The sequence below is a fragment of the Suillus bovinus genome (assembly GCF_016758785.1).
Source record: "Suillus bovinus strain UH-Sbo-P2 chromosome Unknown EDB93scaffold_17, whole genome shotgun sequence".
In the NCBI taxonomy this organism is placed as follows: domain Eukaryota; kingdom Fungi; phylum Basidiomycota; class Agaricomycetes; order Boletales; family Suillaceae; genus Suillus; species Suillus bovinus.
The window spans coordinates 95,945-122,201 of record NW_024542073.1 but is presented as its reverse complement, the minus strand read 5'-3'; the positions used below and the strand labels follow the sequence as shown (position 1 = coordinate 122,201).

The following is a 26,257-nucleotide window of genomic DNA, read 5'->3' as shown; positions in this document are numbered from 1 at the left end:
TTCATTGATGCCGTAACCTACAGTCACGGTGCTACATATATCTATCCATTGAAACAATGAGTCCGTTGAACTCGGGGTCTCTTTTAAGCCGCGCAAACTCGTACACAAACGTCGATACCCAGTCCTGATAACATGCTTGCAGACGGTAGTGAGCACAGACAGACACCCACGAGGGTCCTTGCTGATTTGAGCACTGACACCCGTGCGTCCAAGCGGGCTCGCAACACATTTGATTCGCCCTTGGCCGCGCCTGGGGCCCCTGAAGAATTTGCTTCAACACCCAGGAAAACACATAACAAGAAACAGCCTCTGTCGTGCGCAGAGTGCCGAAGGTGCGTTTCAACCCATCTGGCCTGAAAGTTTTGACCATAAACGCATCCTGAAGATTAAAACTGAAAGTGTGTCCATTTTCCCCTCTGACTTTGCATGATCTAAAGCTGAATGCCCTAGTGCGATCGCGTCTTTCCATGCCAATCATGCTCAAAACGAGGCTGCGCTGAAATATGTCCAGATGGTATTTAGCATCATCATACTTTCAAGCGTTCAATCTGACCTTGTTTTGTTTACAGGTGCTCTCACATCTGGAAAGGGTAGCAGGTTAGCAACAGTGTCTCTGGCGAATCCTCCCACTGATAATATATCAAGGTTCATTCTTGCCAATACCGAGCAACTTCATGCAAAAATTATTCAGATGAGCGATCGTATACGACAACTTGAAGACGCGTTGGAGACCGTCCAAGCCAAATGTTCATCTGACCCTCATCCCCTCTTGCACCAAGATTCCTTACGTATTAAAAATTCACTGGAGCTCTATAGCTCTCACGCGACCAGTGGAAGGCATATCCAGATTGATGGGACAATCAAAGAAAATCACGCAAGCAATACCCAACTCCCTGTCGCTTCATCTTCAACACGAGACGCAGACAAAATTCGGGATAGCCGATCGGAGGTAATCTGCTTAGCGCCCAGTTTGCAGGGTGGTTGCTGATTGACTTTCTAGGAAAGGTACTCGTCAGCAGAAGCTTTTACCTCCGACGTTCCTAGATTGTCTCCCGAAATCGAAAAACTCAGTCATACATTTCCTTACCCTTGGTTGCCCAATAATCCTATGAGACAGCGGATCTACGAGATGTTGCCGTCTCGGGAAGAGGCAGAATACCTCTGCACGCAAGCTCGATTGAACGCTCTATGGCAGTGAGTTTCCTTGTCATTGTCCGATTGCGATGTATTTATGACGTACGTGCAAGGTATAACCTCGACCCAAGCGAAACTTGGCTTCCGAATCTAGTTCATCACGTATACACCACGCCGATGTCAAGCCTTTCTTTCCGCCGCCTTTCTCTGCTGTTCATCATGATGGCTATCGGGCTGCTCGTTGATCTTAATCAACAGAATGAATCTCCGAAAGCCGAGGTGTTTCATCGCCTGGCACGAGCCTCTTTATGTGAGACAAATCTGATGGATGAACCTAGTTTAGATCTTCTACAGACTTTGGTGTGTTGGTCACATTATCCGACATGCGGTTGTGCTGACGAGAAGGTAGTTTTACATGATTTGGTACCTTCTAATTTTTTCAGACAAGAGTCAAGCTGTATCATATGCATGGAGCATCATGGGGCTTGCTGTTAAGCTTGCTCAAAGCGTGTGTCTTGCCAAAATAGTAACTCTTCACTCACCTAAATCATATGTTGTTCCAGTTAGGTCTCCGTACGTCGGGCATCCATTACCGCCCTGAGATTTCCTCAACATGGATTTTCATTCATTTTCATAGACCGCGATGGCAATAGATGGAAGGTAATTCCCGAAGAGGCTCAGCGGCGACGAATGCTGTTCTGGGAACTTCTGAATTTAGATGCACGCCTGGTTAGTTCCGATTTTCAACTGATTGCACATGTGACATGCGTACTGAACCTCGAGTTCCAGTCTTTATCTCTTGGTCGGCCACCATCCCTTTGTTTACAACATGTCGATTGTCGGCGACCATCCTATGCTTCAGAGGGGATGTACATCGTCCCGGAAGCTCACTCGTGTTGGCTGATTTATTCATTGACCTTCATACCAGAACTGATTATTCCACAGATCATGAGTGGAAGCACGGGTTCTTCCTCCACTGTCTCACACCAGTTTTAGTCACCGCAATTTCTGCACAACCACAACCATATTCCAGCATTCTAGATGTCGATAAGAAAATCCGGGACTTCCACATCCCTCCCACACTCAACATATTCAACTCAGAGGGCATCACGGATATTCAACAGCTGACTATGCAACAAGTGCTAGTAGCTAGCGGGCGAGAAATCGGTGGGTTTTCACCGGAAAGATTGTGTGTCTGCGCGCTGAAGCTGGACGCCCCAAAGTCCTACTGCAGCTTCATAGGAATTTTTTTACTGAGGCACTGAGTGACTTTGATGCTTTCACGTATCGACACAAATACGCGCCGTCAGTTCTTGCAACATTCCTTAGCGCTTCCCGTCTCGTTGCCACGTTCGAGACCATGCTGCATCGTGAGCCACAGCTGAGTAAGCGGTTCATGTGTTTCTGGTTTAATGCATTCTCTGGCGCGGTGAGTGACTCCTGAAGCTAGAAATCTGTTACATCTTGACTGGGTGTTTTGACCCAGGTTGCACTGTCATTGATTGTTTCCAGAACACCTTTCCTGAGTCTAGCGCCATTTGCGCTGAAGGAGTTGGACACTATTTACCGCATTTTCGCGAACGTGGCCGAGGAATGCTCAAAGGTCGCTCAGGCGCTGGTTAGTGATGAAGTTGACTTTTGAGAGATTGTTACTAAACTGGAACATAGCCTCTGCTCACTAAAATCGCAGAGAAGTCACGTCGGACGTACTCCCAGTGGCTCAAAACACTCAGAGATAAGTCAACCATGGATACCGACCTGCCGTCTCAAGAGTCATCGCCCAGATCAACTGTGTGCAGCACTACAGTGGCCTGGTCGGACTCTTTTGACGCCGCACACCCGTTCCTACAAAAAACGCTGCAGGATATTGAGACAACCGCTCCACCGACCATTCAGGACCTTCCCGATTATTCGCCTCGGCAGCCCAGGCCAGTAGTGGATCACTCAGAGCAACCTGAAGAGCTGTCCACAGACATGCTTTCACTTGGTTTGCATGAGGATCTGGTTGCTGCAACTTTGAGACACAGCACAGACCCCTCACCCCCTACGGGCAATACAGCTCAGAGAATAGGGAATCACACGTTTAACTTCGATTTCGGTGCACTGGCGTCAAACGTCGAGAACCAGAATAATACATATATGTCATGGTTTTGATGGTTTGTATTGAAAATTCAAGTCAATAAGTACTTAAACTGTACGTAGATGAAATAAAAACTCCCACGATTGACGTGCTTATGTAATATTATATTTGAACTTGCTTGTCTTTTGAAACCACGTACTGCTCAGTGGATCCCCTTGTTGTGTCCCTTCCTGAAACTGTGCACCGTATTGTTATTCAAAGAAAGTTCGGCTCTTGAGATATGTCCCGGATACGGGAGGTATGGGCGCCAAATCTTGAGGCAGAAATGCACAACATACGAGAGCTCATCGACCAATACCCTTACGTTGCAATTGTGCGGCGCGTAGTCTGATGTCTCTTGTAGATGGATGCTTACGATGAAGTAGGACACGGAATTTCCGGGCGTAGTTGCACGACCAATAGGCACTTTCAAAACATCTTCAGACTATCACTACCAGACAATGCGATGTAATGTCGACCTGCTCAAGCTAATACAAGCCGGTATCACACTCGCGGATGAAGAGGGTAATTTCCCCCAGGATGTCACAACTTGGCAATTCAATTTCAAGTTTAGCATAAGGTATGTTTTAGAAGCTAAAATTGTCGAGCATCGCATGTTAATAATGCAACCATAGTGAAGACATGTATGCGCCAGAATCAATCGATCTATTACAGAAATCAGGGCTCGATTTCCAGCGTCACGATGAGATGGGAATACTGCCGTATGACTTTGCTGAACTCTTGATCACATCGGGTCTGGTCCTTTCACCCGAGGCCAGGTGGATATCATTCCATAGGTGAGTATTACAACCTTCTCTGATAAGTAAGGGCGTCAAGCGTTCTTGAACCCTTGTATCTATTCTGTCATTCAGTTCCATTCCAAAACCCTCTTTTTCTACATTCATCTCACTTACATATTTCCTCCATATTCTAGTGGCTATGACTTCGGTTACCTCGTCAGACTTTTGACTGCGATGTCCTTGCCAACGTCGGAAGAACAATTCTTTGAATGGCTGCGCACTTGGTTCCCTTATTGCTATGACATCAAGTTCATGATGCGTGCCTCCAAGTCCCTGAAAGGAGGGCTACAGGAAGTCGCGGATGATCTTGGTGTGCGTGATTTCTCCTGTGGTTAGTCGGTCACCAGTTGATAACAATTCCTACAGGTGATGCGTATAGGAACATCACATCAGGCCGGGTCAGATTCCCTTCTTACTGCATCGACCTTCTTCAAAATGCGAGAACTCTACTTCAATGATCAAATAGACGACGCCGAATATAACTGTAAGCTGTACGGTCTAGGTCAGACCTTCGCAGTATCCAACGGCATCACTGATACCGGCCGAGGTGGAGCTACCATTGCCGAACGAGAAGATAGGGGGATACCAAGAGATTCACAAAACCAGACTCCTGCTTTGTCTGCCCCCCAGAATCAGGGTGTAATAATGGGTATAGGAGTTCCTTTACCTACTCCAGCACTAGGCGGTGCCCTGCCTGCGCCGCTACCATCTGGCACATCATATGGGCCTATGGGAGCAAATGGCCCGTTCATACGGACGGCGATCGGGGTAGGGGGGAGATAGCCTGCATTTCGTTTTCTCCTTTTTCGTAGGATTGTTTTATGTAATTATTTCTTTTCATTGATTTTTTCCTATTCAAATTTTGGATAAATTGCGCTCATTCGGCACGCTAGGGGTTCACATCGACAGGCATGTGTGAGTACTTTGTTTATCCGTCCCGACTTATGATTATCATCGGGTCTACAGTAAGAGCTGCTCGCAAGCTTAACAAGTCAATGATATCGATGATACTACTAAGGATAAATCATCCGCTGCATCACCGCTGTTCTGCCCGGCGAGCATGAATTGTATCTACACATTAGCGAGTGTTACCCGATGGGGTGCGGACTCCAATGTTTTCGACGTCGTATACTGTCTGCGCGGCGGTCTCCTAGTTGTAAGTGGTATGATTAACTTCGCTGGAGATTTCAGAGGCATAAGCAGAATTGCGACCTACTTGTCATTCTGCCAATGCTTTATCCATGATGAGATGAGTAGGGTTCGCTGAAGGGGTTGTACAACAATCCGCTTCCCATGGATCGACGTCGCAGTCATCCATCGCAAGAGTACACGACCAACCTCGTCATAACCAAACGAGGGTCAGCAGGTGCACTCGTTGCGCGGAGCCACGACGCCGATGCAGGTGAAAGAATAAGTCAAACAGCCTTCGAGCTCACAGTCTCTCGTAATTTAGGTCTGTAGAGGAGATGTCCAGTGATTGGGAGTGTTGTAGGTTGTCAGCGACAACGGGTGAGCTCTTATACAAATCTGAGTGGCACAGGTCTCCCGTGTATCCGCTAATTTTTGATCAACCTCGATCAGATAAGTCACTGCAGCTCCCATGTGTCCCAAGTAGAACCAAAGTCATGGAATTCATCTGAAATGTGAGAATTACATATTGCCACAGACGTACATTGCCCATGGACCTGCTCCATCTCACCGCGGAGCCAAATTGCATCCTGACTTAGGAACATCCAACTCCGTATGGGTGCCCTTGTTTATTCGTGAAACACATGATCCTTCATGTGTGAAATGTACGTCTTCCGTCTCCGAAATCCCATTTGTTTGATGTATGTATTCGTCCAGAGACAGTCCTCTGCAATCACCACTATTGAGATGATACTTATTTAGACTCTCTCTGAACTAATTTATCTGTGTTGAGGGAAGCGAAACATTGCCAAAGATGCAGAATTCACAGCTCTTTCGGAAGATGATAGGCCTTCAAAAGCAAGCATGAACGAGGTAGCGTACTTGCTCGGGCTGATTTCAACATAATATGTCCACTCGAATTCCTGCATCTACGTTAATGTCCGTTTAGAGATCGATAACTCGCTCCTGATGCCGGGGATTTGGTAACTATCCTTTGTTTATGCTTATTCCTCTGATGGAACGGTCGGCCGCAGGTCATAAATCTTTTTTAGATTCAATGCTTGTCTATTAACAGAAGAATAATTCTTCTGCACTAGGCTCAAGAGGGCTCAAAGTTTTTCCCCCTGAGAAGATCTAGAATTTTTTTATGATTGCACACTTCCAGCAGCGTTGCAGGCCTGGTCTGTACCGTAGCGAACTACTGTCAAATGACAAATTCGCTAAAACACCGTCTACCTATGGTAGCTTAGCAGCCGAGATCACGGTTCAACGTTGAAAATCGTGTAGACCACAGCTAAATTTGTATGTATGACTGTCACAACTTCATGTTTGCTGGTGCATTGTGACGTACGATAGGGTCCTTTGACGGCATTTCTAGACCTCGGCTATGGCCGACCCATCCAGGTCGTACAAGCATTCTACCATACGATGATGTGACTTGCCAGGCCTGCTCTATGTAAACCTGGAGCTGAATAGTTGCTCGTTCAAAAATAGCCTTCTGCACTGGACACTTCGAAACTCCTCGGTCGATCCAATGATGGTGCCTCCTGGAAAACTTAGGAACAAGAATGGACTCGGAGCGGGTTGCAATCAGGCGCGCGCGAACCCTCCACTAGAATGGAGAGATACAATAACACCACGGAATTAATGCCCTAAATGAAGGAGGTAGTGCAACCAGTTTTGATAGAAATTGGTGTTTATCAAATGGTATGTATGTATGTACCATAATTTTCCAATTTGGTTTCGACTACCAGGGTGTTCGAAAAATCTATTGTCAACTAACGGCAGCGATAGGACCGTTGCGAAATATTCAAGCTAAAATCACCTGACACATGTTCAGCAACTTTATGTTGTTTGCTAACAACCAGGCCCACGTACATAATTACTGGGAAATATCCCCTTCTTCCCGTCTCCGGAAAACCCTAAAATTGTAATCAGTCAGGCGGCATTGAAATGAAGGTCAGACCATCTGGATACCTTCCCACCAACCGTCTGCGTAATTTTGACCTCCGTTTGTTCCAGAGGACAGCTCAACCAAGTCCCCCTCACTTATCGTAAGCTCTCCTGGTTCTTGAGCTCGATAGTCGTAGAGAGCCCGTACTGTTTATGAGGTAAAGTGAGAAATACCTGATCGTACCAGCAAATAGGCGGTACTCGTACCATATGTGCCTGATGCTTGCTGAGAACGTTGTCGAGAGGGTTCAGATTTTTCCAATGGCCATTCGCCTGCGTCTTCCAAATAGGTCGCAGGGACCAACCCTTTCTCACCATCGGAGTTAGCCACCTTAACCCATCCGGAACCATCGTCTTCCTCTAGCACATGCACAACAGCACCCTCTTGAAACCATATCAGCACGTGCAACATGGGGATATGTCCCCACACAGACCTGTCACATTCAATTCGAAGGACGAGGACGCCGCGAAGTCGAAGATAGCACGAGCCAATCGATGCTTTTCTTCCGCGTGCAATGATGAATTGTGTGGCACAGAAGATGATGGCATTGGAGTTTTTCTGGAGCTAATGGATACCGATGCTGCGGGCATTCTGTGAGTCTTGTTATAGAACTTATCATTCACCTACATCTACTCTCCGATATAGACATGGCAGAAGAGGGAGACTGCAGGATTTCCGAGGCTTTGTACTTGCCGTGAACATTACTGCACTCTGCAGGTACCTAACAATGTCCATAAGCGGCGTCCTTGCACAGTTTATACAGGAGAATGAAATCACATTTAACTCGCATTTAGAGTGCACTGATAAGCCACAACTTTTACAGGTCTTTCCTTGCTTACTTAGACCCCAGATCGATACCTAGGCCGTTGTTTGTCAAACAACATAGACACGCATCCACCAGATTTTGATCATACCTTACAGTATCCGCATGTTGTAGGTATTGAAAAGGCCGAGCTCTTGAAAACGTGTGGGCTCGAACCTCCCTCGTCGCCTTACGCATCAACATTAACTGATGTATGCGCCATGGTCATCTAACATGTTACTTACCCCCCAGGACACTGGCGATTGTATTGATTTCCGAGTTCAGGACAGATGCTGAGGTCGAGAGGGCGGTGACCTCGTGGGCAGTATCAAGATAGCTCTGCGTAAAAGTTAGTAAGGGACCCACATTACGCGCATAATGACTACGTACGCTCATGGCGTCACCCGTGTCTCCAGGTGTGTCATCGATGGTGCAAGCCGTGACATGATATTTCTCGGCGTCGGCCCCTGTACCCAGGATGGTGAGTGCGACCAGCAATCCACGATGCGAGATTACGCTCACGTTTTTTTCCAAGCACAGGGTTCAGTTCTCTTAATTTAGCTCGCGAGCGCGCGAGCTTATTTTGTAAGAGTACCTTGGGACCTGAATCAATGCAAATATCTCCCTGCAATTTACACGCTCCTTAAGACAGTGCATGTAACTCAAGTCATTCAGGCCTACCGTATCGTAGTGGTTCGAACATGGTTCAAATACCCAATCGTTGGGTAGGCTGAACGGACGGATGTTGGATTCTACGAAAAGCGTTTGGTCCTTATCGGGTTGCACTTCAGTCAAGGCGGTGATAACGGCTGTAAGACGGTCCTTCAAGATATCTTGGTGTGACAATTGGATATTCTGGGCCTCTCTCATAACACCAACGAAATCCATCACTAGACGAGTCTGTAATTCCTCTGCAGACAGTCAGCTTAAGCATGTGCACAGTGGTAGCCGCTCACGGAAAGACTTGATATGTTATAAGGTTCGTCAGTAGGTGCCGGATAGGATAATATAATCTAACTTACATCTTCAAGATTTGGCAGGTCCTCGGTATAAAACTTCGTCTTCGCGCTGTTGGCGATTGCAGTTGAAATAATATAGACACTACTAGAAATTAAATAATATTCTATATTTTTGTTTTAGCACGTACTTCTTGCTATTAAGCATCTCAAGCCTCTGCAGTTCATATTGTCTGGCTGAGCGTTCCACGTGTCGATCGTGCGCAGACTTGACAAGTATTCATGACCGTGAGAAGATTCTTGACGAGCTTCCTTACCTTTTGACGATGAACTTCAACTTCGGCGCAATCGGCGTCGTACTTGATGAACACGACGATTAGAATATTTGCGTCATGGCATGCAGGATCTCACTTTTTGCTTGCTCTGTATCATAATGATTAAACGTGTGCAGTATGGGACCAGCTCAAGACCTTGCCTTGATGTGTTCAGCATAGATCTTATCGCGTCCAGCTAGAATCGAGTGATAGAACTGCATTTGCTACATATCTCATCAGTATGCATAGGTATGATTGTCCGCAACGATAAACCTTTTTCTTGTAATCATCATTGCGGCGCTTAACAGCCTTCAGAGATCCTGCAATTTGAGATGACAATGCCTCCGATAGGTTGATCTGGTCCTGAGCAGAATTTGACATCGATGACAAGATCTCAGAGTATGCACGATTCAGGGTGCTACCATCGGAAATATGAGTATCTGGTCAAAATCGAGAAGAATGTACATGCTTCTGTTGAATGATACTTTCCGTGCAAGCCTTGGCGGGATTGTCCCCGACGACTAGTGATAGTGCACTCTTGTTCTTTTTTTCGCCTGCTTTCTTCGCAAACTGCTGCAATTTTACTGCATACTCGCGTTCTAACGCTGCCCTATCGGTGTACAGTTCGCAGACCTGTATAAGTCAAGCATGTGAGTTCAGCTGCCCAGGATTCCGAAATTTCGAAGACGCACATCAGCTAATAGATCAAGGTGGGCATCAAAAAGACTGGAGATCCGATCTACTTGGTCCTGATGGATGAGACGTCAGCAATGGATGCCATAATGGACTGCGGATTCAGTAGGTTACAGGCAAAAGTTGACCGTAGCCGTCGGTTTGTCTCTGCATCTTCTTTCAAAACTGAGTTTGAGATCAGAATTTAGCACGCCTTGAGCTTGAGTATCACAGTGAGTGACCAGGTGAAGAGCAAACGTAGTGATGGCGGAACGGAACCAAGCAGCCGAGTCTCGTGTTGCCAGAAAAGGGTCTACGACTCGGACTGTAGTACTATCTTGGAAAAAAGATCTGAACTCGTTGCATTGAATATATGCTAATAAAGTCATGACAGGGTCAAGGTGGACATTGTAAGTCGGGAACTGCATTTAATCGAGACACGATGCAGACAAGCGACTCTCCGTCATGCACACCAAGTAAGCAGAAGTGAAACGTGGAGCGGTGATTAAGTTAGATGATAATCACACTACAAAAAACATAGTTAAGATCGATCATTAAAAACGACAAACTGCAAGGTTTGAGTTTGACTCAAACTTGAAGGGTTGCAATGTCTTACGCGTCCCAAGTCGCCAAATATACTGGAGCACGCCGGTAAGGGAATGTCGTCTTTACGTCGACGCCACTACGAGAGTCACGGATTTCTCATCAGAAATTGATGTGCCGAGGTCACCTGATTTTCACGATTAAGCCAAATTATGAATAGTTCATCTAGCCTAGCAGTATTTTGTCTAACTTACCATGGCACAATGTCCCTGATGCAAGTTAATGGTTCCGCTGACTGACAGTTTCTACCGCGTGAGTGCTTTAGGCGTTGGTCAGCCGTAACGCGTAAACATCCACACCTCAGTTGCAGGCTGTGCGCAGCATGTCAAGTAGTAATGGGGTGCACTCGTGTTTCATGAGCGTCGATAGAGAGGAATTCAAGAAGCGAGTAAATGTTGGTACTGGTATGGTATCTGATTATGAGCAGCTCCTGGAGCAGTCACGAGCCTGACATCCCAGTATGAAAATAAACGTGGAGAGGTCAGATGGACGGCGACGGTGCCGAGGAGATTCCAGTGTGCCCGCATCGCATATTGGAAAGTAATCCCCGCGGTGAGATTTCGGTATGTCGGAGACCGATAGCACGACAGAGTCGGACAGACATATTGCTAACGAAGTGGACAAGAAACAACACGAGGTTGCGGGGAAGTTGACGCGGGGACAAGATGGCCGGAGTGGAAACAAAAAATTGCTAGGTGCGTGGGACAAAAAAGGACTCCTTCGAGCAACATCCAAGTCAAAATCTTTCTTAAATTTTGGGTTATTCGGTACCAGGAGTTCCAAATCAGAGTAAGTAACAGCCCTCATGACTTTATCCAAGGGTGTACACCTTAGCCGGACGGCATCACTTCTGTCGTGTGTGATCTCGCAAGCGTACCTGTGCTCGAGCTTGCCGTGATTTTCGTTTTGCTCTCGACTCGGAAACAATAATCTACCCTCAAGACTTCCGATGTACGTTGTTTTTTAAGGTACGTATCCACGCACCCTCTTTTCTTCTCTAGACAACGCGACTCCAGTGCGGGACAATCTATAACTGGCACAGCAATTAAATTTCCTGAAGAGCATGTTTGATGTGAGGTAAAAGGCTGTCTCCAGGTATATAAGGGCCTATAGATTGTATGACATCGAAGTAAGTGCGAGTAGAGCTCTATCCCCCTAACGTCCTTTTCACGCATTTGACGTCTCGTCCCCCTCATCGATTGCCAACATGTATAGACTAACGACTGTCTTGATCACGCTATGCACGATTTTCCTCACCGTTCTGGCTGCGCCAATACGGCTCGATGGAACTGCGACGACATCACTTCAAAAGCGCACCACACACACAGGCGATGTGAGTTGATGAAAGACAGTTGTTTGCTGATTGCTAATTCTTTAACAAAGGGTACCTGGTTTGAAGTTGGCACAGGAGCCTGCGGATATACGGATACAGATAGTGATCCTATAGTCGCCATTTCTGCCGAGATATATGGCAGTGGAGGAAACTGCAATCAGGTAGGCCATCTCCCATTCCCCCAGTGCGGACATTGGATGCTTATAGCTCGTAGTGGATTCACATTACCAATACGGACAATGGACAGAGCGCGTACGGGAAGACGCGCGACGAATGCGAGTCTTGTGACTCGGGTAGCTTAGGTATGCTGTTATTGTTTAAAATGTGCACCCGATAAATTCTAATCCATTTTGCAGACATGTCTCCTGGCCTATTCGAAGAGCTAAGCACGCTCGACACCGGTGAAATTCCAATTTCATGGCACTTTATGAGCGAGGATTGGTCGCCTTAATTGCGCGCCGTCCTGTACTTGAAATTTACACGATTTCCTGACGGTTTCCATCACGATTTATTAGATTATGATTATAGATGACATATTTTCTTCATCAGGAAGGGGATCAAAATGTTTTGTAACATTTCATAGCGGTATTTCTGTTGCGTTCTATCACCTATACAGCCCTGGGAGCTGAGTATACCATATTTTCTTGACCATAGTATGAGCTCCGTGTTGTTTTTAGTAATCCGATTGGTTCTGATCTGTACATTCTTATTATTTGCACCTATATGGGTGGATTTCTTTCAGTCGAGACTAGTAGTTGCAAGTTGCAGGTTTGAAAACCACAAGAATTGGCATCTTCAAATAAATCGCTGGGTTCTTCGGCCGTAAGTGCGACTCGAAGAAGAGAAGATATGCCATCAGATCACGAATCCCTTTGTCTACAGTACAAATTAATTATAGAATTGTCTGAATGTCACCTGACTTACGTGATGATGTTCAAGTTCTACTTGATGCCCGATCGCCGTACCGTTCAGCTGCTATCTGCACGCGTTATACGCGTGTATATACACTGGCATGTCCTCATACTCATCCGACCTGAATCCGACGTTTTCCGTGAGTGTCGGAGACATCATATATGATGAAAATACGACATTGCCGTGACCACGTCCGAGTCCCTCCGTGACCGCGGAGTATGCGATTACTACATCAAAGATGTGTAACCTGATGCAGGTTCGCTAAGGCTTGTGTCTGCTGACCTTCACCGAGTTAAAAGCGCTTGACTCTCGAGTGCTGAGAACAAATATAAAATGGAAGCTGGTAAAAAAAAAAATTGCGCCCTTCCGGAATATCATGTGAACGTACGGAGGTCACGGAAATGAGGCCGAAGATATCAGACCTCTGTCCTACGCAGCCCTAACCTAGGCGTCCCTCGAATGATGCAATCCCGAACAGCGAGTATCCACATTTCCTTAAATGGTCTAGAGCCTTGCTAGCGAATAGGGTGTGATGCGCACCATCGTGAAATGAAGATCATATGCATCCTGCTACTCCCATCAATTTCTAAGAGCCTCATGGTCTCCTCCCCACCCTCCTTCGGCCCATCTGGCAAGTCTTTATACTAATGGCAGCACTGCATGTCGCATCGAATTGGATCGTTCAACGCTCCGATAGATACTGTGAGTCATTCAAGCACTGGCCCAATTAGGAACTCTAGTATTCAAAGATTGTCGCCCTGGGCCAGGCGTCAGCTAATTTGGAATGCATGTAGCTGGCACTCAACCAACAGGGGGAGTTCCCAAGATGTGGCACATGATATTCCGGTAGTGACTTCTAGACCGTCAATTTCCGAGTACGTAATGCCCTTGATCCACCAAGTCGTACCTAGTCGACGATAGGACCTGACCTCGGTTGGTGTTGGTATTATACATCTGCAGAGAGCACATGTTTTCTACCGTTACCAATATGGAGGTTCATCATACTTTAAAACTTCGTGCAGCGAAAAATAAGACTACCCTCTCAAGAAACAAATCATCCAGCGGTGCACCTCCACTGACCAAAAGTTGCTACATTCATGTAAATCATGCACATTGTGTTCCAATAATAGTGATATCGTGAATAGAGTGATTGAAATGCCAGCCAAGTATGTGTCGTAGATCCATCCACCTTCGTCGTCAAATCGTACAATGTAAGAACGAGTAAGCAAGAGTCCATGAAACCGAGTCACAATCATTATTAACATGTCATTGAAATGCGTTCGAAGCTCGTGGCGCCTACAGGATGTAGAGCAGCGATACCAAGGCGAGTATGATCGACCCGCCTGACGCATGGTTCCTCCATGCAGCACCTGTGAGCGCAGTTTGTGCCGCCGCCACAGTAGACGTGACAACTGAGGTTGTACCAGAACTTAAAGTGGACGTAGATGTCCCTATTGTAGGTGTCAAATTAACCGGAGTTGATGTTGGAGTTTCCGAAACAGATTCAGCTGTAGGAGATGCACTGCTCGTAGGAACAGACAATGGAACTGAAGAAGATGTGGATGGCGCAGGTGCAGACGAAGATGAGCTGTCGTTGATGATAGTGAACTCTGGACTGGCATTGCCAGAGTCCCCAAACACTTGATCAAAATTATTAAAGCTACTTCTTGCGCAGACACCCACTACTCACAAACAACGATATAATCTTCCCGTGTCTCCACATTGGGGACGGTGATCAGAGCTTGACCGACCGTATAATTGATGTTCGTTGCAAGTGGTGAATCTAAAAATGTGTTATTTAATAACGATAAAAGCATACTATTTTACAACATGGTCGACTCACTCAACATCAAGTTCTCGCTATCGTTGTACATGTATCCCAGGACCAGCATCCCAACCGGATTGGTAACATTAGAAGATAAACCGTCAATGCTCCTGCAATAAATGTGTTATTCAAAGGAGTCCGATCACGCCTGGGTGTACACACTTACCAAGTTACCAGCTGCTTTTCTCCGACATGCCAAACAGTGTCCGCTGTTGGACTAGTGATGGGGGGATCTACTACATCCCTCAAGTTCAGTGGCAGTGAGAGTGCCAACGTTGTCAGGGATGAGATAGCAAATAAGAGTGTCGTGAACGCAAACATCATGTTAAAATTTTAATCCACGGCAAGGATGGGCAACTGGAGCAGAACGTTCTGAACACTGGGGGCCTGAGCAGTCGCACCGCATTGTCAAATATGGTCGGACATGTTTAATAACATAGCAGTCGTGGGAAAAACAGTTAGGTAAGCGATGGCCTCATGTCTTAGACTTAATTTACGTTTGCCGGAGTGTCAAAGCAAAATCAAATTTCTCAGCAAGAGTATGATCATTGGTTGGTCTAGCCTTTCAAGCTATGGGGAACTGTAGCTCCTACACCATGTCCAATGACAATGACAAACTTTCACTCTTCCAAATGCTCTGAACTTTTTCAGTACTGTTCAGCTCTTTGAGTGGCAAATCTGATGGTCGTGTGAGATACTTCCATCATCTGCAGTGAGGCTTGGTCAAGAGCTGAGGTACTACTAACATGAAGGCTGTGTAAGTCTCAGATACATCCATTGAAGTATGGATGTGGTGTCTACATTAAGTTTTGGAGTGCATAGCTATGACGGGAGCAGGCAATTAGGAATATGCCCGGTGGAACACAAGCAAGCCTAATAATACGTAATCATCTTACAAATTGAGGGCAGCTGAATTGTCTTGGTAAAGTCCAACTGTCAACTGACATGTGCAAGTCCAAGACCATGAGAAAGCTGCGTCTGTGCTCTCACAATAAGATCATTTCTATGCCCACTGCTGTCCAAGTCATTGATAATGGCGAGTCCGAACTTTGGTACTGTGATACGTAATGTTCGACTGCCATGCGCAGACCATTCAGAAACTTCTGCATGGGACATAGCCTGTCTCAATGGCCGAGTACAGAGTATAACCTCTTCAGGGTCATGCATACCTCACAAAGAGGCCACAGTTATCGAAGCCGACGGCGGGGTGCTAGTCCCTTCGTATGTTTGTCTTATCCCCACAAATTAACTACCAGGTCTGAAGACATCCTATATCTAGGCTGTGCCACTCGCACATTCACCTCGACAAGTGTTTTATACTCGGTCAGTGTGACCCGTTGATTACTGGGTACGTTGCATCATGTTTGTCTTCAACAACACCATTGAAATATTGACGTTATTCCAAGGTCTTTACCTGAAGCTCTTGAAGTAACAAATAAAGCTAAAGCAGAATTTGCAAAGGATGTCGATAATATTTATGCTAGGGCGACTTATCTTATTCGAGAGAGCGTGGAGTCTGGTGTCACTGCAATGCGAGCCTTCGTTGAGGTGGATACGACAGTTGGATTGACGTGTCTAGATATGGGACTTCAGTTAGCAAAAGAATGGGCTGACGTTTGTCATATCCAAATAGTTGGTCTGTCGCCTTTACCTCCAATTGCTGCATTTTTGGCGGCGCTGATATCCGTTTTCAGCTTTCGCCCAAGAGGCACTGTACGAATCTGCGGATTCAACTGAACCCGGTCCAAATTACAATCTGCTTTGTGATGCAGTTTCTCGCCCAGATGTTTCTGTTGTCGGCTCTGCACCCTGGGTTGAACCTGACCGCACACATGCTCTCAAGAACATCGAACTCATATTGTCTCTTGCTGAAAAACACGACCTACATGCAGACTTTCACCTGGATTACAATCTCGATCCAGATGCCGTTCCAATGGTTTGGGATGTGTTGCAGAAGATGCATCAGCGATCCTGGCGCAGAGGTGATGGAAAGCGTGTTACTATTGGGCATGCAACTAGGTTGGGACTCTTTTCGGGTGAAGAGTGGGCCGAATTGAAGCGCGCCACAGACATCTTACCGTTGGAGATTGTTGCACTACCGCAAAGTGATATTTACATGATGGGACGTGCGGATCCTAGCGGGAGAGTTCCTGTCCCGCTCGCAGGGCGTACAATCAATGCGCCCCAGGTTTACCGCGATCACGGAGTCCGTGTTGCGCTTTCTGTGAATAACGTCGAGAATGCCTTCACGCCCCAGGGGTCACTCGATCCCCTCACGCTTGCTAGTCTTGGCGTTGCACTTTTTCAAGTGGGTACAGAACCAGACTGGAGAGTACTTTTGGTAAGCAAATTGGGTGGATTTAGCACTTGCCATAATCTGACGATTGTCACAGCGATCGGTGTCCACGACATCTAAAGAAGCCATTGGTATCATGCACGAGGGCAGTGTTGGTGGGAAACCCGCGGATGAAGGCGATGGTATTATCCCCCGTGTTGGTGATCCTGCTGATTTCGTTGTAATGCATGGGACGCATCGGTGGCAATCTGCAGTGCTGAGCCCGAGATTCGACCGCACAACATTTTACAAGGGCAACGTCGTAGCAAGACGAAGGGCCCAGAAGTGGAATGCAAATACAGGTGGAGAGATCACGAACTAGTTAGAATGGTCATATACACGTGCAATGAATTTTAGGCCACACAGACTTTATTTGGAATCATGATGCTCGGAAGGATGATCAATTTTATGGTGCACTACTATCTTTGCGTTGCAAAATTGCCCCGGATCCGAGTTAGTAAGTTACTTTTCTTTCACTCACTGAGGGAGCTTGTGAAAATACTTGCGGCAGCAAAATACTGTACTTTCCATCAGAGCCATTACATGGACAAAAAATATCAGGAATTTTACAACACTTAATTAAAATTTTCTGACATGAAAACTAAGATCTGATATAAAGTAGTCTTGACTAATTTCTTTATTTTTTTTTACATAACATTCAAGTATGTTACGCGCTCTTTGTTTCTCTACTTTCATGTTGTGTTGTTGTGTTGGTCGGAACCCACGTAACCAAGAAACTGGATATAGATCATCAATAAGTACCAAGTTGTCTTTCTACAACTATATGAACGTATAGAAGTCCCCATTTACAAAAATCCGCTCTCTTGCAACAATCGAGCCATCTTCTCGTCTTCTCTCTCGCGGGGTTCGCGTTCCAGACTGAGGTTCCAAAAGTAATCGCCTACATCAACCTGCTCGCTGAACTTAGCAAGTGATTCCTCAAGGTAAGTTTGCACGCTTGTGATAGGATTGAAATTATGCGGGAATGTTTGCCAGCGCTGAATATCTTGGATCACCTCCGAAGCTTTCTGTCGTTTTCGGAAGTTCACCAAGTTACCTGGAAGAGTGTCCTTGCTTCCATCTTGTATGAACGTTAGTGTAGTAAGGAAGACACCTTTACACGTGGATGAATACATTGGCAACAAAGAATCAAGGTAGAAAGCTCACCAATGAAAGGCACACAAGGGGGCGAGACTCTTGCAAGCGTCGAACGATAGTTATTGAAGTTCTTTCCTGAATCGATGGTCATCTCGCATGTGCCCAATTGAGCCATATGTCGCGCATTCACTTGCTCCCATGAGCGCTTGAGACGCCTTATAGGAGGAGAGTTCAATCCAGATACTATAGCAACCATGCTCGAGTAATTGTGCATCGAGCGACATCGCTGAGGGAAGTAAGCTTTATGTGAATGAATTCCGTAGTAGACCACACACATCAGCCACACTTATGAACTGCTTCAAGATAGCCGAACGCTTCCTGGAGTCCTCGTGGGTGAGAACCGAGTCGGCTACCCAGTTAGCAATCTGGTAAAGTGATGAGCATATGATGGCTATTACAAGGAACAGATCATACCCGATTGCTTGTCTGGATTACTCGAGCAATATTATCATTGTGGTCTGTCTTTTGCTCCCGCGATCGCTGCAGACATTCCACTGGCCGTATCTTCTGGTATAAGTGACTCTCCATAATCGTCAACTGCCGCGCCAATTCCAAGGGGTCTATGTCCAAAAGTTTCAACTTCTTATTGGGCTTGGGTAAGATCGAGGTAGGTGGACTGCCCAAAGTAGGAGTCAAGCCTTTCTTAACGTCTCCTCCACGCTGTGGCGCCTGAGTCAGACAACCTGAACTATATCAACGGCACTGAACTCACTGCACGTTCAACGAGTGAAAGTAGTTGCTTTGAACCTACAAACTTGCTAACATCTTCATTCTGCAAAAAATCTTTCATTCGATTCAAGATATACATATCCTCTTTCTCAAGGAAATCTTCGTCCGAAACCATGGCTTTGAGAGTATTCAGGACACTGGATATCACATTAGGTATAGCGCGGAAGAATCAACAATGACGCACCGCATCTGAATGACATGTTGCTTGAGCTTTCTCCATTCTTCCGACTCAGTGGGACTCAGGCCTTCCGGTGTCTGGATGCGGAAGCGGCGGACGAGATGGTCGAAAAATTCATCAAGGGTGGTGAATGACTTATACGTCATCAAGAATGTTTTGATAAACGTAGGGTCTATAACGTCCCGATACTGAATATAACACCGTAGACAGATAGGTTACGAAGCACCCGTACCTGAAGGATCATGTGACGTTAGACGTTCGACCAAAGCCGGAACAGTTCCTGCTCGAACGCTTCCATCTACATCGATAGTCATGTCATTCTTCGTGTAGTCAGGTCGCAGATACCAGGGTTTTGTGCTGATGATGTGCTCAGGAGCGTCATCGCCAAAGATTTTCTTGATTTTCGTTGCTGTTCTCGTGGTTGCGGCTGTACATATCATAAGCCGAGAAAGGAAGCGAATATACTAATGTCACTTACAGTCGTCAAGCATTGAAGCCGAGTCGCTCATCGACCGGACATCCTGTGGTTTATCAAATGTTGAAGGGACCAAGGTGTGTACAGACATAGTAGGGTCGTAGTTCGAAGTCGCCGACTTAAGTGACCGATCGGTAAGCGTAATGGTGGTGTCAGATAATTGCGATTGACTTCGGAATGTTGGCGCTCGGTCGCCGAGAACAATCGCAGACTTTTTCATTCCAGATGCACCAAAAGCCACTTCGATGTCAACAATGTCCTCGCTCTCTGGATCTGTTGGGTCGAGAACCGACATGGGACGGGCGTCAAAGTTGCAGTCAATGATGCTCAAACGTGACATGCGCCACTCTATTGCACCTGTGTATTCCCCTTGTGCCATGTCTGCTTGATCGTGGCCAAGGGAAAGCAGGGTATCCAGAGTTTGCATGAGAAATTGGAGGTTTGACTTCAGGGAGACGGAGATGGCGTCTAGGTACTCGCACTGAAAGTCACGATCTTGTCGCGAGACTTTGTAAGTAAGACGACGAACTCGCTGTATCGTGAGAAGCAGTGTAGCTGCGTCATCGTATAGAGCTTGTACTACCGCCTCGAGCGTGCGTGTGAGCAAGCGAGCTTTGTCCACTGTTTGAGTGTACAGAGCAGCACGTTCCGCATCCACCATATTGGAGTAGAAACCATCGATATCGACGTGACGAGCGATGTGGATATTGACAGCGAATAGGAGGAGTGATGAAAGGCCAGAAAGAAGCTCACGGCCTGCAATCCATACTCGTTGCTCTGAAAATATATCAACATATAGACCACAGCATAAATACTAACACACTCACGCGACTCATCACCGATAGTCTTGAGCGTGGTGTGGAATGTTCCGAACCTCGCCTGCACTGACACCATGTGCGTCTTAAACTCAGAGTAAACATCGCCATCTAAAATTCGTTGAGGGGCTTCATCATTATCATCCAGCGGTACCCAGCCAAAGCCCCTCCAAGACCCCGCATACCCTGCACCAACTAGTCCTAGCCCAAGGTAGACTGCGGAGAAGCAACCCAGAACTCGTTTTGCTCCTACACTACCAAGTCGTTCGTTTTGGCACCTCTGAACTTCAACAACGAATGTTGCAATGGCACGATCAAGCTCGGCCGCGTCGCTTTCAACACGAGATGCCGTGTCATGTGCCGCAGGACCCGAGTCGTACTCCATGGCTCGAGCAGAAAGAACGAGCTTGGATAACGTGGCGGTTACTTTCCGTTGAGCAGGTTTCAGAAGCGTCTGTGATGCAGTCGTCTCGCGGCGTCCACGGCCACCACGTGGTATGAGGTTGCTGGGTATGTGACCAGGAGGTGCGGATATGTAAAGTAGATTACGGACGGTGATGACAACAGCCCTGATGAGGCTGTCAAGGACCTGCCCGTGTTCTGCCCTTCGAGACACGCCGACCAGAGATTTGTTTTTCTGGACAACGGCGGAGATGGCGTTGTGCGCGACATTAGATAGATCGGAAATAAGGTCCGGGAGTGGTGGTGCTAATGATTGCTGGAGTGAGTGCGCAATTTTCTCAGCTGCAGTAAGTTCAACGGAAGGCTTCCTCAGGGCTAATTGGTCCGCAAAAAGATCCTGGCCACTTTGAGAGCGCCCACTGGTTGATGGTGAATCACCGTGGTCTGGAGAGTAGAGACAGGAATCTTCAGAATCACTGACATGCTCCTGTTTGCTGTGACTCCGATCCTGCCCATGTCGGGTTTGGGATGTCGTTGAATCAGATCGAAATCGCGTTGGCGCTGAATCTTCATCCAGGTTATTGAATAAATCCGATGAGGTAGTGGAGGAACCGGTGAAGGCACGAGTCCTGCCCTTCTGCACAGCAGCCTCTGTTTCTGGGATTGTCCAGCTCACTTGACCAGTGAGCTTATTCCAGTAATAGTAAGACATGCCATCATCGGCAAGTCGTCTCACCCAAGGCTCAGGCGTCCCAGAACGCTTTAGAACACCAAAACCCGGGACAGAAGATTCCGTCAAGGGACTGAATCCTAGCCCTGCGCTTGTGCCTGACCGCGAACTTGGTGGAGAAGAAGCCAGTCCGGCAAGTTCACTAGCCGATACATCGTCACCTTCAATGGGTAAATCTCGCGAAATCTGGCCTGTCTGGGTGTTGACATAGTAAATCTGGGAAGAAGAGATTGGTCTGGTGTGTAAGGGATCACAGCAAGCAAGATGCTCTGCTCACCTGACCATCCTGTGTGACTTGAGGCATCCAAAAATCACTTGACAACGTCGCGCTGTGTTCCGCAGCGCTGCGGGATTCGAGAAGACCATTGATTGGAACAGATGGGTCGCCTTTATTTCCCGACCATTCACTGTCTGATAAGTGGGGGTCCTGTGTCCGGGAGTGGAAGTCATTCGAATGAGTACCACTCGCTACTTCATGTGTCTGCTGGAAGGGACCTTGTTGAGGTGTAGAATCATGGTTGGAAAGAGCGATTTCTGCCTCCTCATCAGATAACACTACTACATAATTGGATGGAAACCATCCCCGTTCATCACCAAGGAGTCCATCCCACCAGCCTGACTCAAGCTGGGTGAGAACCTCGATAATTTCATTCTTGTGGAAGGAGAGAGAGGAAGCATCTTGTGTCTGGTAGTCATATAGAGCTCGACAGAAGAATGTGGAGATATACTGCTCCTCCGGAAGCTGTGAGATCTGCTGTTCCTGTTCGACAGTAATCGTGGTGGATTGGGAGGGGTAACAGTTGACGCCATTGTACATGGCGAGACCGATTGCAGCCATTTAAGAGCTGACGTAGAATAGATAACTTATAGAATGAATTCCGATGAATTGGCGGAAGCGGAGCGAAGTCAACTCAGCTAAGATGAGCCGTAGTATGCCCTCACAACGCACTATTACGTAATAACAAAGTTCATAGTATCGCGTTATCGCAGCCAAGGAAACTCGGAACAGCACTGACAGCAAGGTCCACCGATCTCACCGTTTCAGCGTCCTTTGCTTCTCCGCGAACTGCACAATTTTTCGATCCACAAACATACCCTTCCGCTCTCGCACGCTATCCATGTAACCTTTTGCGATATTGTCTCGGTCTGCTTTTTCACCCAGGTCTTCCAACTCTTCCTCGGTTGTTGGTATCCAGAAGGGATCTTGATCAAGCAATTCATATCTTGTGCACCATTTCAATGACCTGCGAACGTCTAACAGGTGGTATCACTCACCCGCTGAAAATTAGCTGTGGGCTTGCAGCACCAGATGTTCGTTTGCGTATCTCTGCATCACGGTGTGAGACTAACCCATCGCAGCTTGCGAATTCAAGCTCACCATCCGCAAAACCAAAACTCTCCACAACTGGAAGAAGAGCAGATACTGTGAAGAACGTAGTCCCCTCCTTCATCTCTTCAGCCACAATTCGACCACGTCGTTTTGCAACCACTCCATAAACTTTGCCAAGCACATCCGCTGGGATGAGCCCTAGTCAATATAAGCTCCGGAGCTCACCAGTGCATCACGTACTTGAAGCTTGAATATCACACGAATATATAGCTAGCATAAGCCTAGGGGACCAATCGAGCAGTCCATTTCTGCAGGCATCTCTCACCGCTGATATCACGGAGCCTGTCACTTGCGATAACCTATTCTGGACTGTTCAAAATGTTAGAACATCATATCTTGAGGTCAAGCATTTGTAAAAAAAAACATACCGATCTCCTTCTGGACGCCGTCGACATCAACGTCAATCGATTCAACAAAATAGGCCATCCCTTCGACAGGCTCAGCACACAACGGTCCTTGGAACATAGCTAGCTGGAAGCCTGTCTCAACATAGCCCGTGAAATCAACATCATTTCCAGATATGTTCGTGGGCTTAGCTGAAAAATTCCGTGAGAGGCGACGCCTCAACCTGAATAGAACATCAGTGACACCACAAGGAACCACAAAGCGACACACGATAATGTTGTAGCATCTTTGCGATAATCAATAAGAATACAGCCCCCAGCGTGATGGGGGCCGAACGACCATATTCTGTCGCAGATATTTACCCATTCCCCGCCAGCATCGTTGCACTTCTCTTCTAGTGCATTCCAAAATTGGTCCGCTCTAACACTTGGAGTATGAAGCACATCGCCTTGAACACCAACCAGTTCGCTCTCAGAAACAGTGTCGATAATGCTACTGGAGGTATCTTTATCTGTTTGACCGTCCCGTTGCAATGTTCTGAGAGTCGTTAAATTGTGCAGCAGGAATTGCAAGATGACATCGGGGACAGGCGCCGAGCGAATAGAAAAGGTGACCAAGTTTTGTGTGCTTGCACCCTTGATGGTTCCACGGGCAGCATTTGGCGTCTTCGAGGGTGCCATATCTAACCCCAAAAGGTGAGTAGCAGGACAATGCGTTGCGGACAATGCATACCTTGGGCTTTCACAGCTGTTTCGCGGAAAGGGACAATTGGTTTAGATGCCTGAATCTCCACACGAGCAAATCTCTCGCGCAAATCTTTCAGACATCTCTGTGAATAGATTGAATGAAAGTAGAAGGCAGTGAGCAATTAAATCATACCTCTAAGTGTAACTCTCCTGCGGTGAGAATCACATGTTCTCCAGTCTGTTGCTGGAATGTTTCAACGCAGGGATCAGCTTGAGCGAGGAGCTTCATCCCGGCGACAAGTTTTGGCATATCAGAAGGGACAACAGGTTCAAGCGCAACTCGCACTATAGGGGATACCTATGATAAAAATATGATTAGCAGTAAAATCAAAATACTCGTGTGACACTTACCGTGCGAGCAACACCGCCAATATTAATGAGACTTTCATGCACCTGTGCAGGATCCGCGCTCTCCAGAATGCCTATGCTTTGTGGTGCACAAAGTGTGGCATTTCTGTACACTTTGCCTCCCAGTCCCTTGATTGCGAAGGTATTGCCTGCCCTGACACTGTCCACAGGGATAAGCTCCCGGCCCATCATCACGTACAATCCTTCGACCTTGGCCGGAATAAGATGCGCAGCGTTATGGGCGTGATTTGGAGGAAGGGAGGTATTGTACTTGGGCAGCACGCAGTATATGGTGGAGTTGGCGCATATCGTTCCTGAATACAGTCGTGCGAAGCCGAGGATTATTTCAGACTCTTCAGAAACGTCCAACATCTCTCCTGAAGCCACACTAGGAGATTCTGAGGGTGCACGGGGAGGATCCGGAGTCTCTGAGACTGATACGCCGTTATCCCGTGCTTCTTTGGCATCTCGAGCCCGTTGGCGTAGCTCGTCCGCTGTCACAGCCCGTTTCTTGTTTTCCGGAAGTTCTTTGGCTGCAACAGCGAACGTTTTGCTTACATATGCAACAACGACCGCGTCTGGCGCGAAGTTGGATGTGAAAAGATCCTGCTCTAACTTATTCTTGGGCTGTATGCTCTTGTCGAACACATTAGGATAAAGCATTTTGGGGATACGAATTGCCTGAGCAACAGGAGGAGACGGAACGACATCAATAGTCGCCTGAATGATGCATGTAGATAGTGGAAGCCATTGTGTAAAAATCGTGGACAGCAACTGCCGACTGTCTTTCGACCTCAGATCCCGAGGTAAAATCTTCAGATTAAGAGCAGTTACAATCTTGGTTACTTTCTCTGTGTTCCTAGAGATTTATTAGCATACCATGTGGCATCATATGAAAAGATGATGAATGATTACGGGTTCACCACAACGGCATCGTAGACCGCCCAGATGTTCTCCAACACAAACTGGACAAACAATGGCTTTAATGTGCGTCCGCGGAGATGCTTGTGACTGATAACTTTCTTGGTTTTGGGATCGAGATAGAAGTCTCCCCACAAAACGCGCCTTAGATTAGCTTCCTTGAAACCGAGCTTTGCAGAATAAAGCTGGGCAAAGTTTCCGACTCTAAAACCCCAACCATCAATGGCAGACGCAAAGACTACATTACCCCGCTCCGGCGCGAAGTAGAGATCTTCGTCGTCTTTCTCCTTGAAGTCATCCGTGACATTGGCGGATGCCTCAGCTTCATCTGCAAGTTGTTCCTTCTTTTCGGCAAGCCGTCGATCGCGCTCTTCCCTCCATCGGAGGTCGTCCTCCATCAATTCACTTGCAAAAAAACTGCCCATAACAGCATTAACTTGTTCAATCAGCCGCGAAAGGTGCTGGTAAGCTTCGGTGGGCACCAGCTTCAGCTCCGTGATGAGCCTATCCATTTTATTGATCACGAGAATCGGGCGGAGGTTATCCTCCCATGCCTGTCTAAGCACAGCAATAGTCTACGCAACTGTGATTAGATGTATTATATGTCATCGACAGACTTACCCACCTGCGTGCACACGCCTTCAACTACATCAACAAGGACCAACGCACCATCACACAACCGAGACGCTGTGGAGACTTCGCTTGAGAAATCGACATGTCCTGGGGTATCGATCATATTCACGATATATGTCTTTTGGGACCTTTCTGGGCATGATTATTACTATTCCTTGGCATGTGCATCTTGGTGAGATAGGTACCTTCGCCAGATCGGCCCATGACCTGAAACTTGAGCGATACTGCGCTGCTTTCCATTGTGATCCCGCGCTCTTGCTCATCCTCTCTACTATCAAGAAACCTCAGTTTCCCCGCCATCCGATGAGAAATAATGTTGTTTGCCGCGAGAAGGGCATCCATCAATGTAGTCTTTCCGTGATCGACATGCCCAAGAGTCGTGATTATTCGAACGTTGGCTGGGTCTGGGGCCTCCATCGATGTACCTGTTGATTCCATATGTACACCTACGTGAGTAAGAAACTGCGTACGAACCGTGCGTGGTCTTTAGAATTGATGAT

At 47.0% G+C, this 26,257-nt stretch overlaps 8 protein-coding genes across 8 annotated transcripts; 4 read left to right on the top strand and 4 right to left on the bottom strand.

The window, feature by feature from the left end:
• Window positions 1-38: 38 nt before the first annotated feature.
• Window positions 39-3,405, top strand: EDB93DRAFT_1135959 (fungal-specific transcription factor domain-containing protein). Its single transcript, XM_041449145.1, has 15 exons — window positions 39-332; window positions 386-398; window positions 451-514; window positions 570-597; window positions 646-949; window positions 1,001-1,194; window positions 1,248-1,494; window positions 1,544-1,642; window positions 1,698-1,707; window positions 1,772-1,863; window positions 1,924-2,029; window positions 2,080-2,301; window positions 2,358-2,563; window positions 2,621-2,752; window positions 2,803-3,405. Exons 1-15 carry the CDS (start codon window positions 133-135, stop codon window positions 3,286-3,288), a joined length of 2,403 nt encoding a protein of 800 aa, XP_041309150.1. The 5' UTR covers window positions 39-132; the 3' UTR covers window positions 3,289-3,405.
• On the top strand, window positions 3,378-5,185 carry EDB93DRAFT_235861 (ribonuclease H-like domain-containing protein). The gene is made up of 7 exons (XM_041455801.1): window positions 3,378-3,587; window positions 3,640-3,833; window positions 3,889-4,050; window positions 4,188-4,365; window positions 4,420-4,876; window positions 4,947-4,968; window positions 5,020-5,185. The coding sequence occupies exons 1-5, from the start codon at window positions 3,495-3,497 to the stop codon at window positions 4,834-4,836; spliced, it is 1,044 nt and encodes a 347-aa protein (XP_041309149.1). The 5' UTR covers window positions 3,378-3,494; the 3' UTR covers window positions 4,837-4,876; window positions 4,947-4,968; window positions 5,020-5,185.
• Window positions 5,186-6,815: 1,630 nt separating this feature from the next.
• EDB93DRAFT_235476 (uncharacterized protein) lies at window positions 6,816-10,415 on the bottom strand. The gene is made up of 23 exons (XM_041455800.1): window positions 10,015-10,415; window positions 9,900-9,956; window positions 9,677-9,840; window positions 9,481-9,625; window positions 9,369-9,431; window positions 9,305-9,316; window positions 9,211-9,252; window positions 9,085-9,161; window positions 8,960-9,038; window positions 8,894-8,900; window positions 8,619-8,848; window positions 8,460-8,562; window positions 8,328-8,404; window positions 8,183-8,276; window positions 8,050-8,126; window positions 7,913-7,993; window positions 7,763-7,856; window positions 7,569-7,715; window positions 7,342-7,518; window positions 7,159-7,281; window positions 7,060-7,103; window positions 6,905-7,006; window positions 6,816-6,833 (listed from the first exon to the last, which is right to left on the bottom strand). Exons 1-22 carry the CDS (start codon window positions 10,051-10,053, stop codon window positions 6,992-6,994), a joined length of 1,947 nt encoding a protein of 648 aa, XP_041309148.1. The 5' UTR covers window positions 10,054-10,415; the 3' UTR covers window positions 6,816-6,833; window positions 6,905-6,991.
• Window positions 10,416-11,689: 1,274 nt separating this feature from the next.
• Window positions 11,690-12,266, top strand: EDB93DRAFT_1082640 (RlpA-like double-psi beta-barrel-protein domain-containing protein-containing protein; the record flags this gene model as incomplete). The annotated part of the gene is made up of 4 exons (XM_041445701.1): window positions 11,690-11,815; window positions 11,866-11,976; window positions 12,030-12,117; window positions 12,172-12,266. The coding sequence occupies 4 exons, from the start codon at window positions 11,690-11,692 to the stop codon at window positions 12,264-12,266; spliced, it is 420 nt and encodes a 139-aa protein (XP_041309147.1).
• A 1,430-nt stretch (window positions 12,267-13,696) lies between these two features.
• On the bottom strand, window positions 13,697-14,998 carry EDB93DRAFT_1135899 (uncharacterized protein). Its single transcript, XM_041449144.1, has 4 exons — window positions 14,719-14,998; window positions 14,571-14,662; window positions 14,418-14,510; window positions 13,697-14,367 (listed from the first exon to the last, which is right to left on the bottom strand). The coding sequence occupies exons 1-4, from the start codon at window positions 14,874-14,876 to the stop codon at window positions 14,024-14,026; spliced, it is 687 nt and encodes a 228-aa protein (XP_041309146.1). The 5' UTR covers window positions 14,877-14,998; the 3' UTR covers window positions 13,697-14,023.
• A 488-nt stretch (window positions 14,999-15,486) lies between these two features.
• On the top strand, window positions 15,487-17,302 carry EDB93DRAFT_1320394 (uncharacterized protein). Its single transcript, XM_041454911.1, has 5 exons — window positions 15,487-15,773; window positions 15,832-15,900; window positions 15,959-16,188; window positions 16,247-16,893; window positions 16,946-17,302. Exons 1-5 carry the CDS (start codon window positions 15,586-15,588, stop codon window positions 17,207-17,209), a joined length of 1,398 nt encoding a protein of 465 aa, XP_041309145.1. The 5' UTR covers window positions 15,487-15,585; the 3' UTR covers window positions 17,210-17,302.
• A 256-nt stretch (window positions 17,303-17,558) lies between these two features.
• On the bottom strand, window positions 17,559-22,284 carry EDB93DRAFT_1135894 (ras guanine nucleotide exchange factor domain-containing protein). The gene is made up of 10 exons (XM_041449143.1): window positions 21,652-22,284; window positions 20,255-21,590; window positions 19,431-20,204; window positions 19,185-19,379; window positions 18,959-19,124; window positions 18,758-18,911; window positions 18,460-18,705; window positions 18,321-18,410; window positions 18,055-18,271; window positions 17,559-18,001 (listed from the first exon to the last, which is right to left on the bottom strand). The coding sequence occupies exons 1-10, from the start codon at window positions 22,210-22,212 to the stop codon at window positions 17,694-17,696; spliced, it is 4,047 nt and encodes a 1,348-aa protein (XP_041309144.1). The 5' UTR covers window positions 22,213-22,284; the 3' UTR covers window positions 17,559-17,693.
• On the bottom strand, window positions 22,285-26,237 carry EDB93DRAFT_1135891 (P-loop containing nucleoside triphosphate hydrolase protein). The gene is made up of 12 exons (XM_041449142.1): window positions 25,943-26,237; window positions 25,750-25,889; window positions 25,119-25,699; window positions 24,207-25,062; window positions 23,989-24,153; window positions 23,842-23,938; window positions 23,380-23,791; window positions 23,133-23,332; window positions 22,945-23,073; window positions 22,753-22,890; window positions 22,650-22,701; window positions 22,285-22,597 (listed from the first exon to the last, which is right to left on the bottom strand). The coding sequence occupies exons 1-12, from the start codon at window positions 26,193-26,195 to the stop codon at window positions 22,408-22,410; spliced, it is 3,213 nt and encodes a 1,070-aa protein (XP_041309143.1). The 5' UTR covers window positions 26,196-26,237; the 3' UTR covers window positions 22,285-22,407.
• Window positions 26,238-26,257: the final 20 nt, after the last annotated feature.